At 29.3% G+C, this 22,202-nt stretch overlaps 1 protein-coding gene across 1 annotated transcript in view; it reads left to right on the top strand.

Moving 5' to 3' along the window:
* LOC129957617 (uncharacterized) overlaps nucleotides 1-22,202 on the top strand; it is a 103,452-nt gene that overhangs the window by 16,418 nt on the left and 64,832 nt on the right. Inside the window, exon 2 of the mRNA XM_056070035.1 lies at nucleotides 2,054-3,402. Within this exon, the coding sequence (XP_055926010.1) occupies nucleotides 2,104-3,402 (1,299 nt within the window). The 5' untranslated portion in view covers nucleotides 2,054-2,103. The remainder of the gene's footprint in view (nucleotides 1-2,053; nucleotides 3,403-22,202) is intronic.

Genomic DNA, 22,202 nt, shown 5'->3' with positions numbered 1-22,202 from the left:
GCCGCAGATTGATTTTGAACTTGGAAAAAAAACATTTATATATATAAATAACACTTAAATAATATTAAGACAATCGATTCAAAAAAATAGTAGTTACTTTTTTTCCTTGGGAAAATAGATTCGTAAAGCTGTTTATGCGTTAAAAATGGTGAAAAATCGTTTGCTCTTTGTGTAAAATGTTTTCACTTTGGAGAAATCATAAATTTCACCTTTGTTTTATTTAAGTTCAACTCAATTTCTTTTTTTTTTAATTTTTAATTTAACTGCATCTCTTTTAGACGTGCATATTTTATTGCAATCTATTTTAAATTAATGGTGCATTAGAAGATTAAATGTAGAAGAAAACTTTGTTTTGGAACTATATTCCCGTGTTTTCTAAGCTTTGCTTGAATTCGTCTTTTCATAGCGAATTTTTGATTATATCCTATTTAGAAGGTCAATATAAAATAGAACATTTTGCTTATAAAAATTAACTTAGCGAAGTGTCGAAAAGCTACCCAAGAGACTATATTTTACTTGCTAACTATTGCAATTGGTGCCGAAATTTTTTAACAACAAATTAGTCTGAAAAAGTCTTTTAGCTGCTCGCAGCGTCTGTTAATGTAGGCATTTTTTTTGGGGGGGGGGTACTGTTTATGTTTTATTTATTCATTTTTTTAAGTTTATGGATTGTTTGTTCCTGGCCTTTTTGAAGTCAAAACTTTAAAGCCTTTGCGGCACATCAAAGTTCGAAAGTCTAAAAAAATAACGAATAGAAACTTCTTCGTAATAAGTCAAATCGAATTTTAAAAAAAAACATTTTTCGGCTTACCTATATTCCACTATTCAATAGGAGCTGTCAACTTCGCATATATTTATCATTTTAAAACTTGAATGGAACCCATTGTAAATTCTCATTCTAAGTATAACTCGTCTTTAAATATTTTTTTAACTCTTTAGTGAAAACATCTCGTGATATGTTTTTAAAAGCGAAAGAAATTGATATGCAATTGGTTAAAATGCAATAATACTTTATACAAAGTTCTTGCATTTTAAATATATATCAAATAACACTTAGATATCAACACAAATAAAATTTGTGATACCTCGTAAATGACCTTAAGTTTATTTTAAGTAAAACAATTTGAAACTGATTATTAAAAATAGAATTAAAAAAATACCTTCAAAATTCATGAATGAATTAATTGTAGGAAAGAATTACAAATAAAATATTCTATATTAATATTTTAATATTTTAATTTTTACTTTCATTCTTTAAATTTTTTATTATGAAAAAATTTATTTATCAAAAAAAAATCAGTATTGGTGTACGAAGTACAAATACAAAAAAATTTTTAGCATATAATTTCGCAACAATATTAAAAATATGCATAGCTTTTAACAATTTTGACATAATAATCTTTATATAGGATAGCTATAGGATAGACTGTTAAACCTAGAACTCTCAAATTTGATATTTAATTACGTTTTGTTTGATAAATTCTAGGCTCCTATGAAGAGTTTATTAAAGATTTTGGTTCCATTTTTAATTAATTATCACTGAGAAACCCTTTATAAACTATTTTAAAATTAAAAGAACGATTTTTAAGTTATAGCAGAATTTTTTCTTTTGATTTTTGATAAAGTTTACAAAATTAATCTTAAACTCAATTTCGAATGATTGATTTTCTAAATACAATCGAATACAGCAAAATAGCAAAATTGCGAGTAGTCAATATAAATATTTTGATAAATTTGTTCGATTTAGCAAAAATAAAAAATTGAATTTTTTTAGTTTTTTTTTTTTATTAACTTATACTTTAACATATTTCAAAACATAAGATTTTTTTTATTATAATATTTATCGGCTGGCATTCTTTTTATAAATTTTTTGATGTAAAAATAGTTGTGCACAGATTACAATAGCTGGTATAATCAAATCAAACAAATACAATACTAGTGCATAAAACCTAAAACTTTATAATGTTTCGGGTAGGGTGTTTGAATCTTCTTTAATTTTGCCAATCTGTTTTAGAATTCATCATTTCAAAACTTGGTTTCTTTTGTTTTTCAGGCTTTATTAGCGAAGCGATGAAACTCTTTTTTCTTCACTGCTGAATCTGAATGGGTCGACCGAAAACATTCATCCCCTGTTATGTTTGTTTTAAAGAGTTTGGATCAAAATCCCTAACAATACATGAACCCAGGTGCCTGGAACGATGGCGAGCCTCCAATAATTCTCTGCCAGCCGAAAAACGCACGCCAACCCCCGTCAAACCAGCTGATTGGAACACCAGCCAAGGCAGTGTTTGCTCCCATTGTCGAACCAGTGTTCCTGCTGATAAGAGAAGCGATCACACCTCAGTTTGTTCCGCCAAAAAACAACTCAGATCGAACAACAACAGTCCTGATTCTAAAACACGCGCCATGACAGGAGTTGTGAAGGCAGATTTTTCTCCAAAAAAGGGAAAAGAGAACAAAAACCATTCCAACCATATACCGGTTCCGACTGTTGTGAGAAAGAATGCCAAAAATGAAGCCAAAGTAGAGTCCAAAGAAAAGTTGGAGCCAATAGACAAAACAAGTGGATCCAAGACAAAAGATGTGGTGAAACAATCTAGTACTACTAATAATAATGTTCCAGATGATGCAAGGAAAGATAGCGAAGAGTCTACATCGACCAGTAAGAGATCGGTGCGTCCACAAACCAAAATTCTTAGAAGGCCAACACCGAATCTGAATCATCCGGTGATACAAGTGGATTCTGATGATAGTAGTGGAGATAGTGGATATTCCGAAAAAGCAAAGGATGACAATCCAAAGCGCCTCAAAATGGGAAGCGAGACTTCGGAAGCAACGCACAAACCTAAAAACTTCATCATGTACAACAAGAATAATGTAGAAAAGAATATTAAAAATGCTCCAAAAGAAAGGACTTCTGCCACTGTTATTTCGCCTTCGATACCCAACCCATGCAACAGCTGCAACAGAAGCCAAGCTCCGGAAAGGCTTCACAGTCATGCCAAAAGGGACTCTAGAGGACTAATGAACTACAGAAAATCGCCATCTTTTGATATTAAAATAGCTTCTCCGAATAAAAAAGTTGAAAAAGTCGCCGAGATTCCAGATAAGGTGAAAACGAAAACAAAGGACACCAAGACTGAACAGACACAGAAGAATGACCATAAGGAAATTCCTGTTATTCATAGTACTTCAGAAAGCTCTGTTGCAGTTTGTGTCACAAAGGATTCCATTTTGGATCATAAGAAAAAGTGTAAAGATGTTGTTAGTGAAGACAGTACGGTTGTTCCAGAACCAGACAGCCCGAAAAAGGATTTGCTGGACATTATGAAGAAATGCTACATTTGCGAGGAGGAGTTCAAGGTTTCAAACTTGCTAATGCACGAAAGTAAATGTCTCGAGGTAAGTGGGTTCTTTCCTTTGTTTTCAACTCGATGGGAGGCATCGCGTGTTTTTCAGTCCCAAAGTACACTTATCGCATGAATGCAATTATTGATCAATTCCTCAAGGCCAAATTATAAAAGTGGGTTTGGGAATACTTCTGAAAGAAAAGTTTAAAAATAGCTGGGTACAACCAAACATGTAATTTCTTCATGAATACAAGTTACACTAATAATGTTTTCCATCGTTTCGTATATTTCTTTTACAAAGTTGTAGTTTGTAGATGGCATTTTAATTGTATTATTTTTATCTTAACTTTGTAAATAAAAGAAACATTTTCAAAGATTTTTTTACGACTGAAAAAAATAAACATGAATATTTAGAAAATTTTAAGATTTATCATATTACTTATTTACGTTATTGCCACTGAAATACAATGATAAAAAAATTGTAATGGATCTATTATCTTATCTCCAAACTAAATAAATACCACAGTTACCAAGACCTAGAAATTCTATGGATAAAAATGTTAAATACAACTTATAACCTTTTTTTTAGGGGAGGGGGGCAATTTAGAAACAAATAATGTATAACTTTTTTTTTCTTTTTTTTTTTGCAAAAAAAAAGCACTTATTTTCTAGTTTTGTTCTTTTTACATTTTCAAATACATTTTTAAAAAATTAAAAAATATTTTACAAAAAATTGTATTTATTGTTCTATAAAATTGCATAAATATGAAATATTTTTAAAAATCATAACTTTTGGTTTGTGCACAGTTTCCGTAATTCATCACACATCGCTTAAAAATGTAAATGAGTAAAACTTTATTGCAAATATCAACTTATTTTCAAAATTTAAAGTAAATATAACTTATGTAGCATATCAATAATATATAATGATAAAAAAAATTATATAACATGATAAAACTTAGAGTTATCACATATCGCACCAGCTGTTGATGGCTGTGTGGCATAAATATCAAATGTTAAGAAGTAAAAATTTTTTTAATTATTTTTTTACGAAATGCCACTGTGCACGTAAATAAGAACACTTTGCAAAATATATATATAATCACTTCCTGCAGAAAATTACATTAATTAAAATATTTTAATGCATAAATGAAACTGTTTATAATTCTATTTTTGATTTAAATGAGAATATCAATTGTAACAAACGATTTTTAAAAACCGCCCAAAGTTAACTTTTCATAAACTAAACAGCAGTTAATAAGAAAGGTATAAAAAATTTAATGAAACATTATGAGTGGCAATTTAGTAGTAAATAAATAAAATATAATATATTTTTTTTCAAAAGAAATGATAACATTAAACATAACATAATCTTTGCTATGTATGGAACGTAATTATAGTTCTATTAAAACTATTATGGAAAATAAATATTTAGTCAAAATTTGAACTCAAAACTTTCACTGAATTTTTTCTTATGCATTGTTGTGAGCAAAATTATGGAACATCTGTCTAGAAATTTGAATTTCTGTAGTTTACAAAATATGGTTACATTACTCTTTCATGTATAAATATTTAAACAATACATTTTGTGATAGATTAAATATAAAATATTGAATTAAATATTTCCATATCACAACTTTTCATTTTATTTTATGCTTAATTTAACATTTCAGGAATGAAATAGTAATTTATAAATCGTCAGTTTTGAAATAGCTTATCTTGAAATATTTCATTCAGTATGAAAATACTGAATAAAATATTTCCATACTAGAACTTTTCATATTATTTCATATTTAGTTTAAGAAAGAAATGACTTATCTCGAATTTAAAGACAAGCATTTAATCCATCTGAAAAATAAGAAATTTTGGAACAGCCTTTTATTTAACATCTATAATTTTATAATATTACATTTTCAATTAGATTAATAACCATTGATTTTTTCATCGTCGCCAGACCTTTTAAATATTACTGGTAATATGGATTTTCTATAAAATTATAGTACTTAACAAGAGGTTAATAAAACAAATCTACCACGTTTGATGGGAAAATAATAGGTACATCTTTCAGCTGGAAAGAAAGTTACCATGTCTATAAATACGTTATAATTTAGAATTCATTTTAGAATACCGAATTCTAAAATTCATTTTAGAATTTTAGAATAATATTTATAGTTTATCCTAAACTCGGGGGTTTCAACTGAGTTATTTTATATTAAAAAAACTATTCCTTTTTATTTAAAATTCTTTGAAATCGGATTTTCCAAAATCATGTTTTTTAACATAATATTTTATAACATTCGCATATATTTTGGATTGAAAATATATGTGATTGATATCTTCATATATTGAAAATATAAGATATCATAATAAACAGTGGGCGTCCACAAAATGGAATAGTTTTAATATATAATATTTTTTTTTTAATATTATGACACTATGAATTTATTATCATTACTTAGGGTGTTTTATACTTATTCGCACAATAGTTACTCATCATATTAAAATATTTTCTCCCTAAATAGAATATCTCTGCGTTGTAGCATAATGATTAATTAACTGAAATCGTTAGTAAAAACTAAATATAAAATCATCGCTTTAAAGGGGTTTTTTTCTGTTGTTTCCAGTTAAAGTATAAAATGCAAGAAAAATTTCCCAATCAGAAAATATTTCAGACGATTTTCATTCATCAATCTGCCCATTGCCTTTTTTATGTTATCATTAACTATGAGGAAATTAAAAAAACTATGGTGAGATTTTAAAATTTGCAAGAATAACAAAACAATAAACAAAAATAATACTATTTATTGCTTGAGTAATTTTTAGTAAAAGTTTCAAAGAGGGAGTGATCTCTCCTCAACTTTCGTGTATTATTTACAGAATACAGTACTTTTTGTGTTTAGCTTCATCGTACAGTATAGATTATAAATTTTGGACATGGTCTTTTTGTCCGATTAGTCAAAAAATCTGATACAAGTGCTCAATTTCAGTGTTAAAATTGCTTTCCATTTATCTGGTTTATTATATTTTTCACATATCTTGCTTGGGTACAAATGGCAAACAAACAAACAATCTAATTTTGAATAAATGTAATCCAAAATTAGGCATAATTCTAAATTTATTGACTAACAATTAAGTGTTTAAATTCATACATGTGACTTGTTGATGTGTTCATATATGTATAAATAGACAGATAATCCGGTTCTGGAATTGATTCTAAATTTGATATATCTTTTAGAAATAAATATATATGCCAAATTTCATAGGTTATTATTTTCGCACTCAACTGTAACTCCAAAATGGTTTTCTGCAATTTAAAACTTGGAAATTCATCTAAATCTTGAGGTACAATACTTAAAATATAGCAAAAGCAAAGAATTAAAAATTTTGATCCAACAAAGCAAAAATTAAGGCATTCATTTGTTGATTATCGCCTGCAATAGTGAATGTGTGTCGGTCAAAATTCGCACAACTGACTATATAACATTCATCAACATAAAATAAGATACCCTATAAAAGTATAGCATAAATTGTAAATAGATTGATTACATAAATTCCTCTTTTTTCAATTTTTTTTTGTGTAAACTACGAGAGCCGCCTTGAAATATCTCCACATGTTATTTTTTGGCATAATATCAGATTTTCTATATTTATTACCAGAAGAATCAATATTATATGAGTAATAAAAAGTTATGTATAATACTAACGCATGTGTATTAAATTATTAAGTGTTTCGTTTTATAAGTTCAAATAATACTTTTTGACGCCATAAGAAATCTTCTATTATTGATTTTGACTGAAATATATTATTTTCTTTAAATTCCGTACATTTATGCCTTGTTTAATAATAAAAGTTAGCTACATTTACAATATATCGTTTATTTTTACTCTTAGTTGATATATAAATAGGAACACTGAAAGTATCACGAACAAGAATACAGATAAAGATATATAAGAATTCTGGGCAAACATTTGTACGTCAAATTCGTAGCAGACGATTTTTTAACTCCGCAAAAAAAAAATCATGTATTACAAATTTCATATTTGATATTCATTTCTATCCATTCTTTATTTCCTAAATAATGTTCCATGATAAGTGTAAAGAAAAAAGTGTTTAATTATAATGAAAAGCTGTAGAATGTCTTTTCCTTTTTTTATTAATTAATGTTTATTTTTCTTGAAGTTCTGTGTTATTTAAATAGATAGAATAGTACAATTTTTGTAAGCAATAAAGAACATTTTTAATATTCTATTTAAATTGAAATACAAATTTAGTCAATTTCTAATTTGAGAATTCAACGGATAGTAACTTTCATTTAAAACAAAATAGAGTTTATTTACTTTAGATTTATTTTTGTTAATTTTTTTTTTGTTTAAAGGAAAGAGAACAGCTGTAAAAATAATATTTATAAGATTCGTAGAAGATAAGATTCGATTTTGGGTTGGGCATAATAGAAGCTTTTTCTTTGATGGTAATTCAGTTTCGAGCAGCTGTAAATACAATCTTCAATTCGGTTTTATTAAACTCAAAATATAAATCATCACCTTTGTGTATCGTTGATAATTATTTTTTCATGAAGTTCTGTATTCCCCAACTGAATATTGAAATACATTTCAATTGAGTAATATTATCAACTTTTTTTAAAAATTGGTTTTATATTTCTCTTTTCTGCTTTAAGGATTGATTCAAAAATTAAGATAATATGATTCTAATTGATTTTTTAAGAGAGAAAAAATACATTTCATTATGATTTTATATTGAAGTAATTTTATTAAAACTATAAATATTTTAATATATTACTTTGTACATTTTCTAAATAACTATGGAAATTCTATAAATTTTACTTTTTAGTATTACAAATATTATCTAAGAGTATGTACTTAGTTACTAAGGAAAATTAAAACAAATCAAAACAATTTTATTAAACTAGCTTTTTAGTTTTTTCAGTATCATTTGTTTTGAACTAGCGAAACGTTTTTATTTGTGGTATGTTTGCATAATACCAAAAATACTTTGAATTTTATATGTTATATTAATATTAAATTAATACCATTTATGTTTTGTTCTAAATTTCACTATATGTTACTCTAAATTTTGTTCTAAATTTCAATCTGTATTCGTTGTTATTTATATGTATTTTATGAAATTTAAATTATTGCTAATCTACCTCGTAAATTTTCATGCGCCTTACAAGATTCCGGTAGGTGTAGCTGGTGAAAGTTAAATAAATAGAAACTTTATCTGTTTCATATAAGACTACTTATAATGCAATAATTAATTTTGTTAAATTTCAGCATTAGAAGTCTTTTGTAATATTTTTAAAAAGGAGACAACTTGTACCTCAAAATGTGTATTTTAGCAATATCTTTCAATTGTAAAGCAATGCTTTTTTTCCTTAATAGGTTTTAAAAAAATAGGATACCGAGTTTAGAGATTAATCTTTTCTCACTGTCCTAAGCCTAAAATATTTTTCCATTTATGTATCGTGTACGAAAATAAACAATGACAGCCTAAATCTATTTTCTTTTTCATTTAATATACTAATCACCAATTTCGTTTAGTACAATAATACTTGGGAAAGTAATGAAATGCTAACGGATTGAGATAATTTTTGAAATATTAATGATTTGAATAATATCGTAGATAAGTCTTTCAAAACCTTATAATTTTGAATTATAACGTTTATCATTATCTGCTATATCTTTTAAAATTGTCAGGTTCTTATGCTTCCTGGATAATCTTTTTATATAATGAAATTTAAGAAAAAAATATTCCATTCTAATTATTGTCTATTTTTCCTTGAACTGAGTTATCTATTTTTATAAGTTATATGATAAATTTTGCAAAAAGTAATTGAAAAAATATTCTTTATAATTATAATTTTGCCGAACTTAGTATATATTTTTCAAATTATCGAATCCCTCTTGACAGTCATCAAATCAATCAAATGGCTTGTAATATTTTGATGAAAGTTACAGCAGAATTAATATTAAAATAATAAATATTAAAACATTTTAAAATCCGAAATATTCTATAATGCTATTTTTTCTGTGGAATTTTAAAAGAATAGTTTAAAAAAACTGGATAAATTTTATAATAACAAAAAAAATTATATTTAACAAAAAAATATTTACTAGCAGTCATTTATAAATATTAAAACATTTTAAAATCCGAAATATTCTATAATGCTATTTTTTCTGTGGAATTAAAAAAAATCATTTAAAAAAACTGGATTAATTTTATAATAACAAAATTATTTTATATTTAACAAAAATATTTAATATCAGTCGTTGAGAAACTCACTGTATTAGCGTACTGTATTTTATGTTGTTTTCTTTAAGCGTAAACATAAATAACTGAAAAACTAAATGATAACAACTACTAATAATAATAATCTATAGCCTTAATAATAATAATAATTAAATAGCTTATAAGTTTCTGAAATAAAATATATACATATTAGAACAAACCTTAACTTTTGAAATATAAATAAAACTATGAAAAATATAATTACAAATAAATTTTTTGAGGCACGCTTTTATTAGTGTACTGAAATATAAAAAAAAGAGTGAGATGTATATATAACTACTGTAAACAAATTTTAATTTTTATCGCAATCAAAATATATATTAATTTTTAATGAATATTTCAGAATTTCCGCCTCTTCTGATAGTTATTGTAGCTTAATATCCTTATTTTATTATTCCAATAAATAATTCCAATTTATAAACTCTTTTACGATTTTTTAGCTGACCATGAGATTGTTGATGAAATTTTTTTTCGATAATTTAGTACGCTAAATAAAACATGATTTCTTTTAAGTTTTCAATTTCATTATTCTATGCTCTTCAATCTATTCCATAATTAAAATTTTTATTTTTCATAAATTCGTCATCAGATGGCATTTTTCATACTGAACCGGTATAGTCCAGGAATGAATTCTTTATTATTGTTCTTGATTCAAAAATGTTATTTTCTCAAAATCCTTCCCATTTAAGTTCAGTTCAATAATAAAAGGCTCTATGTTCTTGGAACATGCACTTAATTCTCTATTTAATCGACATATAAGTATGAATACTAAAAAGTGTCAAGAACTAGAATTTAGACAATGATATCTAAGAATTCTTCTGAACGAACACATAAACTTATTAAATGTCAATAACGTAGGGCGATTTTTTAACACTCCTTTAAGAGTATATATAATTCTAATAGAATGGTATTTATTACTTTCTAAATAATTTTTTACGAAAATTTTTCAGAAAAATTAAATTACTCAGAAGTTCCCCATTGCTGTACTCTTCTAAACTATAAGAAAACTAGAAGCGAGAAAAACATTAATTTCAGGTAGTTTGCTAACGACCGAAAGTGGACAAGAAATACCTACAAACCGACACTTTATTACCTACTGCGTGTGTAGTCGCGTTTCAACTGCAGAAAAAATAATGCCTTAATTAATTTCACATCACCTGCCGTAAAACGCAGGTGAACCTTTGTTCCACAAACCGTAACTACTCTCTTCCTTCAGATCTAAATGATAAGTAATCAAACGATAAGTAACGTTTCGCAGATCTCTGGCAACTAAACTTTTATGATAGTGTCTCTTTACGACGACATAAACATCTCCCTCGTGGCAGTTGTTCACAGTTCCCGATTGCTATTTCGAGTGGAAGGATACATGTTTGGGTCAGTAGGTTAAGTAGAAAAGGAATTAGGCGTTACATTGAATAAAAAGACGGGACTCTCTTTGTTAGATCATTTTGGATGGTGACTTTACAAGTTCTTAGTGAAAAAAATAAGATTTATTTTTACGGAATAAGCATTAAGTTGCTTAAAAACTTGCGTGTCAGGATTGTTCATTTTTTTCTATCTCACATACATAGTATAGTAATTGTCTAAAAATTCGAACTCGATATTTTGACGAATCTCCACGTTTTAGACCTAATTGAGTTTTTAGAAAAAGATCGTCCGTCTGTCTGTCTGAGATAAAAATAACTCAAAAACGCTTTGAGCTAGAGGGATGAAATTTGGTATACGGTCTTTACACCAAATTTGTAGATTTCTCTCAAATTTTGAGTAAAATCTATTCAGAGGAAGTCTTTTTGTCTTACTTTTCGAATATAAATTCACACGATAGCTAAAAAACGAAGAGATCTAGGGAGATAAAATACAATACATAAATTTAACATCCATGGTGTAGACACGTGTCAAATTTTGTGCCAAATCCAACTACAGGTTGACTGTCTGTAAGTCTGTACTTTCATTAATATGTAAACACGATAAATCAAAAACGCAATGACTTAAGTATATTAAACTTGATATGGGATTTTGTGACTACAAGTACAGTTTTGTTCCAAATTTTTGTTTCAATCGACTGATCACAACGGATCTAAAACACAGATTCGATTTTTGAATACTATTAAAGCATATCAGGTATTAATAACCAAATTTGACGCCAAGGTTTTTTTTTTTTTTTTTTTTTTGGTTTTTGATTATATTAACGTCCCGTTTGAAGCAACACTAGGGCTATTTTGGGACGAACCTCGTAATTTTAAACCGCGGTCAGATGACGGGGACGACACCTGAGCTGGCACCCCCCTCTCCCCACCGCACCACACCAGCGGGAGGACGTTTGACGCCAAGGATCACACGATAGATTCAGCAAAACTGATAAATTCGCGCCAAAAGTTAATGTTTCGTGTTTACTGTACGCCAATACTATGTAAGGCGTTCTCTGGCATGGCAAATTTATTAGATAGTATGCGAGAAAGTTTTGAGAAGACATTCCCGCTGGTTCACTTTGTAACAAAAGCTTAGCAAGTAAACACTGCCACCGAGATTTTTTCATAAAAACTATATTAGGCGCGTTTATTTAATTAGTATTCTTTTATATTGGTAAAAAGGGAATTTTTACAATGGACTTTCCTGATATGCTAGATATCTGAAATTTTGTATGGACATATGCTTCCTATAACAATATATTCTCAATATAAATAAAATTCGTCGTGACTATATATGTAGCTAGTTATATTTCACGATTCTTCTTGAACAACTGATCTAAATTCAACAATATTTCACTCATATATTTGATTCCTGCTCATTTTGTAATAAGAAAAAGAATACTATCAAATTTTTAAAGTGTAAAAGTTAATTAAAAATTCAGTTTATTAGAAATTAGTTAATTTATGCTTTTTTCCAACAGTAAATTCGTATTAAATTATTCCAAAAAAAATATGTTATACCATTTAAAAATTCAATATTTTACCTTTTTAATGATATCAGCTTTCTTTTTAAAATTTACCAGTCGAATTGAGGCATTCTTAGATAATATATATATATATATATATATATATATATATATATATATATATATATATATATATATATATATATATATATATATATATATATATATATATATATATATATATTAAGATATTCCATTGCTAAGCAAAGATGAGACTCTAAACTACTTTGCTGCTTAAGTTCCATACGAAAATTTCTAATGGAATGTAAACCCATAAAATCACAGTGGCATTAAAGATACAATTGCTCGGTAATGTTTCTTCACTAAGCCGTTGTTTTATAAATTCACTATCCATTCCGCGTATTAATTGTCAGGCTAAGAATTAGAATCTTATTACTTTTAAATGCAACAATGAAATGTACAGTTTGAAATTAGATAAAAAAAAAAGTAATTTTGAAAAAAATTGTTAAAATTCTGAAAAAAAGTAGTATATTAAATTATTATAATTAAAAAAGAAAATTCTTTAAATTTTAAAAAATGATATAAAATTTATTTTTTTAGTAATAATTTTCTGAAATTATAGCAAAAAAAAGGGGGGCCAGAATCTGGTATATTTTTAATTAAGAAAAATTTTAATCTGAATTTCAAAGATTTTTAAGAGGAACACATTCTCACCCTCCAAAGTATATTTGCGCGAAATTTGTTAGCTCTAGGTAAAATGATTTAGCATGTAAACTGCCAACAGGTGCACATTCTACTTTATTATTTGTTGAGATCCAGCTTAACATTATTTAGAACATTTTCAGAATTAAGTTATTCATTTTTCAAATGCCTTCCCTGCCCCCCCCCCCAATAAAAAAAGAATAAAGAGCAGTTTCAGTTTGTTTATAGTGAATGCAAAGCTGTTGTTTGTATATTTTGTTTTATTAACAATTGTCGGTAAAACAATTTATTTACACTTTTATGTAGCAACCGATAGCTGACAAAAACTTAAAAAAACATAACATTTAAAATAGATTCTCTAAGTTACAGCAAATGTGGAGTCAAAAATAACTTTCAAGGTCATTTTAAGAATCGTTTGGAAATGAACCAGCGTTTTTCGGAACAAAATGAGTGGAGACAGACGATTTTACGACTGACTTCTAAACTTGCTTATTTGAGTTTGCAGATTTCAGAATGATACATTTTAGAACAGGCAAAGTTATAAATAGAAGAAAACCGCTGTCGTGAGAGGGCATGTTAGACAGAATGAGTGAATAATTTACTAATGTTGACCTTTAAAACTTAACAAGTTTGTTTTAAATTTGATTAAATTTAACAGATGTATGATCGCAGCCTATAAAACTGATAAGATGTTTAGACATTTTTATTCAATTCGAATTTTTATTTATTTTTATCCTATTATTTATTTTTTTCAATTAATTTTGAATTATTTAATAATATATTTATAAAATGATTTGTTTATTGCTGTTTTTATTGAACAAAGAATATAGCATTGAAATGTTTTTAAAGTAAATGGTATAAACAAACAATTTAATTTAAATATTAGGCACAAAATAATTTTTATTCATTTGTTTATTTTATACTAGCCGCCTTTGGCGACCAGCCGGTTCACCAATCTTAATGTTCGTTAAAATTTTAATAATTAAATATTTTATGGAATTCCTACTTTAATAGCTTCTTCATCAAAATATTTTAAAACTTCAAATTTTGATAGTCATATAATTCACTCATAATATTATAAAGGCCTTCAGTCATAACGTGATATGTATCTATCTAATTTTCTGTTAACACCCGTAGAATTTATGCTTTAAATTAAAGTGGAAAGAATTAATCTTCAATTAATATAATAATATTTTTTACTGAAACAAAGCATTTTTTTTTTATCATCTGATTACTGAAAATAGAGTCACTCAGCGTTTAAACTTTATGGGCACTAAAGAATATCTTTTTTAATTTATGTAATATCTCAAGAATTTGTCAACAAAATTTTCTTAGATTCATCATGAACAGATCGATTCATTCACAATGTTTAATTTTAAATGCATCAAACACTAAGAAAATAAAACGAATCGTTTAAAATAAACGGTTGAAAACAGGTTTTAAAAAAACTACTTAAAAAATGATGTACTTAAAACTATAAGCATATACAAAAAATATATAACTAACATAAATACATTTTAATTACAAAAGCATACAACGAACCTAAAAATAATTTAAATCCAGTCCGCATCTGTTGATAATAATTGTCAACACAATGCGGAATTCAGAACACAATGCGCATGCGTGAATTTTCAACGCCAGTTAGGTAACGCAAATACGTGATTTTTTCTACGCCAGTTGGGGTAACGCTATGCGGATTAGAAATTTTTAATTTCCTTTATTCTGTTTTATTTTAATTCAAAAGTACTTCAGAATGAATCAGAAAGATCGACTCATTAACAATGTTTAATTTTAAATGCATCAAACATTAAGAAAATAAACAGAATCGTTTGAAATAATCGGCCGAAAAATGTTAATCCTAGCCTCATTACTGTTGGGGGAAAAAAACTGAAGCCTTACTCATTTGGCGGTGGGGAAAAGTGGAAGATTTTTTGGCGGGAAAGTTGGCGGTGAGGAAAATGGAAGATTTTTTTGGCGGGAAAGTTAGTTTTTAATTAATAATTAAAATTCTAATTAAAAATTCGAAAAAAGGAGCCCCAGGTGCACATTCCCAACCTCCAAGGTATACATGTGCCAAATTTGGTAGCTGTAGGTCAAACGGTCTGGCCTGTAGAGCGGCAACACACACACACACATTGAGCTTTATTATAAGTATATAGATTTCATACATTCGATAGTATAAATTTAACACATTTTTTTTTTGTTGTATTCGAAAATTATTTTATTATTTTATTCTTTACTTTTTGCTTTTTCTTTTGAGAATATTTGAATATTACTAACTGATAAATAGAAGAAAGCATTTTTTTGTTAGTTTATTATCACGTATGTGAAAAGAGAATTTAAATTGATATATATACTGAAATTCGTGCAACTTATTAATATGCATTGTAGTACATTTGTTTTCAATTAAATCTGTATTGTATATTTTATCTGATTATCTTTTTCCTTTAATTAATTCTCTGGCAGAGAACTCCATATTACCGCCCTTCCCACCTTCCTATTGAGAATTTTTTTTTTTTTAGTTCAAAATTTTTACACTACCTCTTGAAACAACCTGTATGCAGGTGCCCACTTAAGTCCCTTATCCCCCCCCCCTTAACTTCAGAATCAAGACAGCTATAGACATGAAAGTGGAGTTTAACTATAATAAAATGTTATGCGTTACGTAATTAGGCCGCTTACAGCGTCACCTGGTGGAAAACTTTTTAGTTAGCGTTCCACCTCGAACACAGTTCAGGTTAGAAGGAAAAACCACCAATTATCAAAATTGTAAATAGTTATTGATTTATGCTTGTTCGCGTTTTTTCGGAATTCTGACATCACAAGACATATATAAAAGGTAAAAATGTAATTTTTGAGACAAAAAGAAAAAACTAAGCTCAATTTACTTTTTAATTTCTCGTATACATAGTATAGTGAATGTATAGTAATCGTCAAAAAAAAAAAAACCCTCGAACTCAAAATTTGACGAATATCCATGCTTTAAGCCTCCCTGAATTTTAAAAACACATTTTTGGAAAATATCCGTCTATCTGTCTGTGGGAGAAAGATAACTCAAAAACGCTTTGAGATAGACGGTTGAATTTTTTTTATTTGGTATGCACCGTATCAAATTTTGAGTAAAATTTGTTCAGAGGAAGCCCGTCTGTCCGGCTTTTTGAATATAAGTTAACACGATAGTTACAAAACGAAGAGAGCTAGTTATATGAAATTCGGTACGCAAACATTTATAGTGTATACAACTATCAAAGCTTGACCCGAATCCAACTGCGGGTTGAATGTCTGTCGGTCTGTACTTCAGAAATATGTAAATTTTCAACAATATAAAAATATTGCATTTCTCATTTTATTCAAAAATGCAATGACTTAAATATATCAAATTTGGCATGGGATTTTGAGACTACAAATTCAGTTTTATGTCAAATTTTTGCTTCAATCGATTGAGAAAAATGAAATACAAATTCGATTTTTAGTTACTATTAACGCATGCCAGGGATTAATCGCTCAATAACTCGCCAAGTATCACACGATGGGTTCAGTAAAAATGGTAAATTTACCCCAATAGTTAGTATTTCCTAATTGTTGCACGCCAATGCATTTTTAGGCATTCTCTGGTTTGACGAGGGTCCGCGATGGCCTGGTGGTGAAGTCTCGGCTCATGAGCCGTAGGGTTTCAGGTTCGAGACCCGATTCCATCGAAGAACCATCGTGTAAGGGAGTCTGTTGCACTTTAAATCCGTCAGGCAAAACGTCCTCACGCTGGTGTGGTGTGGTGTGGAGAGGAGGGTGCCAGCTCAGGTGTCGTGTTCGTCATCTGATCGCGGTTCAAAATGACGAGGTCCGCCCCGAAATAGCCCTAGTATTGCTTTACAACGGAAAGTTAATATAACTAAAACCTAAACCTGGCATGACAAGTTTATTAGAGGGTATGCAAGAAAGTTTTTGAGAGACCATTCCTGTTGATTTCTATAATAATATCTCAAACTGCAAGAATATGGAGATCTTCCTGTCAATATTGCAAGACTTTTTATGACCTATTACTGTTCTTGTGTTGTCGCATCAACTTTTATGTTAAAAAGTATGCAAAGTGAAACTCGAACAATGGTTCAGATCTGTATTCTAGACGAAATGAAAATGAAGAAAAGCGAAAATAAAGATATTTTGTGATTCAATAGCTGTTTCTTTCTCTCTTTTCAATAGATTTCGTGATGCCACAGTTTCGAAAGTCATAAACAAACAAATATACATATTGAGTGTTTTGTATTTAGCATTAATATGTATGAGATGTCTTTTTGTAATAAACTGAAAGAGTACTGCAACCTTGTTTCTGGCATTTTCTCTCATTTTGTATGATTTTCAAGATAGGAATGCTAATTCCAGAATTTTCTGTCTGTGGGAGCTGTAAGCGGCCTCGTCACGTAGCAGATAATCTTTATACTAATGTACTTAATCAGTTAACTGTTTTTGACGAGTTTACTCGTCATGGAAAAAGAAAATTTTACTTTATGACGAGTTTATTCGTCAGGAGTAATAAGTAGTGACAATTTGCAGTTTGAATTACAATTTTAATAAAAACTCAAATATACTCGTAAATTTCAAGATGTTTAAAATATTTTGAGACCAGGTCGAAATTAAAGGAACTAATAAGAGATTATTAATAATTATTATTAAAAAAACCGCATATAAAATAAATTGTCTTTCTCAAATGTATCGCTGTGTTGTATTAGTTATCCCAGAAGCAATTAGGTAACCATAAATTGTTTTAGACTATTGAATAGTGGCGCGCCTGGTAATAAAAACGGAGATGAGGATCCTTTTTACATGTTTCCAAGAGGCGGCATTTTTTATGGTCCGTGTGCGAAAATGTTCAAAAAAATGTATGTTTGTTTTAAGTAAATAAATAAATATGATTATTGAAATAAAAACTAAGTCATTTCTTTACAACACAATTTCATACTACACTCTGTGTCTGACGAGTGTACTCGTAACCGCTAAATTTTTGAGACACAATTCAGATACGGATTCTCCGAAGAGGGCGAAACAGTCAACCGGTTAAACACCACTTGTGTGATTGATTATAAATGCTGCTGTTCAGAAATCCGAAAGAGAAATTTTTCAATGAGAAGTGTAAAGGATTTAATAATATTCTTTGGAATTATCATTATGTTTATCAGTAAGTATTCAATAAGATAGATTTATCATATTCTATTAAAGAATTTTTGGAACAAATTTTTCAGAAGCTATATTAGGGTGTCCCAAAAGTTTCTTTCTCATCGCGCTATGAGTAGCCTTATCTGGCTCTGCTTGTGCAGACGTGCAGGCTTATCTATTAGCCGTCTATGTCATCGGTTTCACTTGGTGTAGGGACAATAAGCCTTTAACTGCCGCAAAGCCGGGACTTAATCCCTAAAAAGATCTTTTGTCCATTCGGTGGGATTGGAAATGCATAATTTTCTACGAACTCCTTCCTCAAAGTGAAAAAATAAATTCTACGAAATACTGTCATCAATTGGATCAATTAAAAGCTGCCAAAGCAAAAAAACGGCCAGAATTAATAAACCGACGAGACGTTGTTTTTCATCATGACAACGCGAGACCACATATTGCATTAGTCGTAAGAGAGAAACTCTTATAGTTTGATTAGGATGTTTTACCGCCTCCTGCATACTCTCCAGATCTCGCTCCATTCGATTATTACTTCTTTCTGTCCTTCAAAATTTCTCTTTGCGATAAGCGCTTTAAATCCATTAGCGAAATAAAAGCGCATCTCGAGGATTATTTCTTGTCCAAAACACAACAATTTTGGGAAGAAGACATAATGAGACTTCCTGATAGATGGAATAAATAGAGCTAAAAGGTTCTTTTATAACAAAATAAATAATATCTTAAACAGTAAATATTGTGTATTCATTTCATATTAGAAATAAGAAAGAGGGCTATGGGACACCCTAACATTTAAAAAAATTATCGTATGAACTGCTTAGTAAAAGATAAAAACAAGGCATTTGTTGGGGAATGTTTTTTAAACCAATACGAAGTATCAAATCCTAGCCTAAGCAAATCCAGTGATATCAGCCTTCTTTATCTCAAAATGTGAAGCAAAATCGCCAACAAGAAATTAATGGATTCTCGTTACAAGATGTATATTTTACGGACGAAACACCTTAATTAGTAACAATTCAATAAATGTCAGATATAGAATTTATAATTACCCGGATGAACATCCTCTCCTTCAGCTCTCCAAAATAAATCAGGACTTTATAACAATCCTGTAACCAAGGAAATGACGCTGAACATATTTGCGTGCACTGTTTGAAGTTGAACGTACATTTGGAGCGCCGTCTCTTAAAATTCTGATTCAAAAAAACTGTTTTTCATAAGCGCCTTCTTTAAATTTTTCTTCGTTCACTGAAGATTTTTGATATATACTAACTCTGACTCTCTGGCATTAGGAGATGACAGTCTTTGTTGTTAAAAATTCCAAATCTTCCATTTCAATAATAATACTATGAGATTTATTTTTGTCTTGCATTGTTTTCAAATAATGTTACTAAATCGATTCAAAACAAGAAACTGAAAAGAAAGTTGTACAATGAAATTTAGTTCCAAATGTAATAACTTACTTATTTAATGTTCATTGATTTCATAGATATCATTTCTTGGAGATTTCTTGAGATTCATTTTCGATTCTGTCTTTTTACGGGGGAAAATAACACAGATAGAACCTGCGTATTTGATGCTTCTTTCGAAGCAACTATGAATTTTTATTAACATTCATATAAATATATAAATGAGGATGCCGGCCTCCTGGCATAGGGGTAGCGCGTCTTCTCCGAGATCTGGGCGTCCCGGGTTCGAGCATGGTTGTTCTTCATCTGTGTTCTATCTGTGAGGTGTGTGAATGTGCCCCCCTGTAAAAAGGGGTTGTGCAAGCGAATGTGTGAGTTTCATCTTCATATGAGCTAGAAGTCAAACTTCTGCCCTCGGGTGCTCAGGGGTCTTTACCCTCAGAAGTTACTGCTTCCCCTTCCGTGGTAACGCGGACACGACATCATCATCATATAAATGAGGATAACAAACTTCTTTTTTAACATCATTGAAGTTTTTTGCCATCAATCAATCAAGAGAATCATCATTCATTAAGCAATTTCTTCATCTGAAATCAAATAATCGCAATAATTAAATAATACAATACATCTATTATTTTCATACATGAAGAAAGAAGAACATTTATGCATTATCCTCGTGTGTTTACTTACATTAAAATATTCCTAATCGCAATAAAACCGCGGTGGCCAGATGGTATGGGCTCTGTTTCGGAACCGGAGAGTTCAAGAACCATCATGTAAGTGGGTCTGATGCATGTTAAATCCGTCGGGGCCATCTTGCTGGTGTGGCATGGAAGGTTGGAGAGGGTGTGCCAGTCCATATGTCGTCCTCGTCATCTCACCTTAGTTTAATCGGTGGCCTGGTGGTAAAGTCTCGGCTTCGGAACCGGAGGGTTTCAAGTTCGTGACTCGATTCCACCGAAGAACCGTCGTGTAAGGGGCTCTGTTGCACGTTAAATCTGTCATGACCAAACGTCCTCCCACTGGTGTGGTGTGGAGAGGGGGGTGCCAGCTCAGGTGTCGTCCTCGTCATCTGACCGCAGTTCAAAATTACGAGGTCCGTTCCAATATAGCCCTAGCGTTGCTTCAAACGGGACGTTACTATAACCAAACCAAATCACCTCAGTTTAATATTTCGAGAACCATCCCGAAATAGCCGTAATGTTGCTTTAAAACGAGACGCTTATATAGCTAAACTAAATCATCTGGAATAAAATCACATGGATTGGTATCAGGGGAATAATCAGTTGCCCAAATATCTATATGTGGTATTTTGACATATAATTTGATATCAGAAAAGACCTGTTTTCGATAATTAAAAAAAAAAAAAAAAACTTCTAAATTTGTTTTTAATTTTGGGAATTTGATTCTATTTGACAGTTCTGTGTATTTGGTATCAATAAAAAATTAAATTAAATTAAATTACATAGTTAAAAATCATTTACTGTAATCTATACTTTAAATAAAGGGCATTAACGGATTAAACAAAATACCCCTTTCAAGTGATTACGGGGGGGGGGGGGGAAACCTTTGTGTTTGGAGTTTAGAACCAGTGATGTTTATCAGATATTTATGCGATTGTAAAATTCTTTTAAATATTAAAATAAAAAGAAATTATTTGGGGAAACAAATTCCATTGTAATATAAAATGATTTCCTTGTTAGCTTCATATGTAATAATATTTCTTTTCACTGTACTTAATGTTAACCACATCCACATTAAAATTTCATACAAATAACTCGAAGTTCTTTTATACTCTTTAGAGAACCGAAAATACTCCAAAACCTTTCAAATAATGTTCAATGCTATCAAAAAGATGAAGGGGGAAAAGGCATATTAGTAGGAACACCATACGTGTATTTCTATGAAGAAAAAAAAAGTGGTATAGAAATAAGAGAACTCAATTTTTCAGCCGTTTGCTTAATGACTTGGCTCTGTAATTCTCGTCTGCTCTTGGAATGTGGCCAGATTTCAAGATGGAAAAGAACGGCGGCCATTATTCAACATGACAGCTGAGAGTTTGATAAAAAAATTATAAAAAGAAAAATATATAATTTCCTGTAGTCGTATAAAATCAGTACCTATTAGTTGTTTAAGCTTTGCATGAGGGAGGGTTTTTTCTGTGTTACGAAAGTTCAAAAGACCTTGATGATAATAGAGTCAATATCGAAAAAAAATCAGATTTGTCTAAAATATAAAACGAAACATATAAAAAATATTTTGTTTATGAAATGATGATGTATTTTTGTTTATGAGGGTAAAATGTCATTACTATAATTAAAATGTTTTTTTGGAAATATTCTTTTATTAGCGAACTAAATTGAAACCAGCGGGAGTTG

This window comes from Argiope bruennichi, chromosome 11 (genome assembly GCF_947563725.1).
Source record: "Argiope bruennichi chromosome 11, qqArgBrue1.1, whole genome shotgun sequence".
Taxonomy (NCBI): Eukaryota; Metazoa; Arthropoda; class Arachnida; order Araneae; family Araneidae; genus Argiope; species Argiope bruennichi.
The sequence above is the reverse complement of the archived record's forward strand: the minus strand, read 5'-3'. Positions and strand labels throughout refer to the sequence as shown.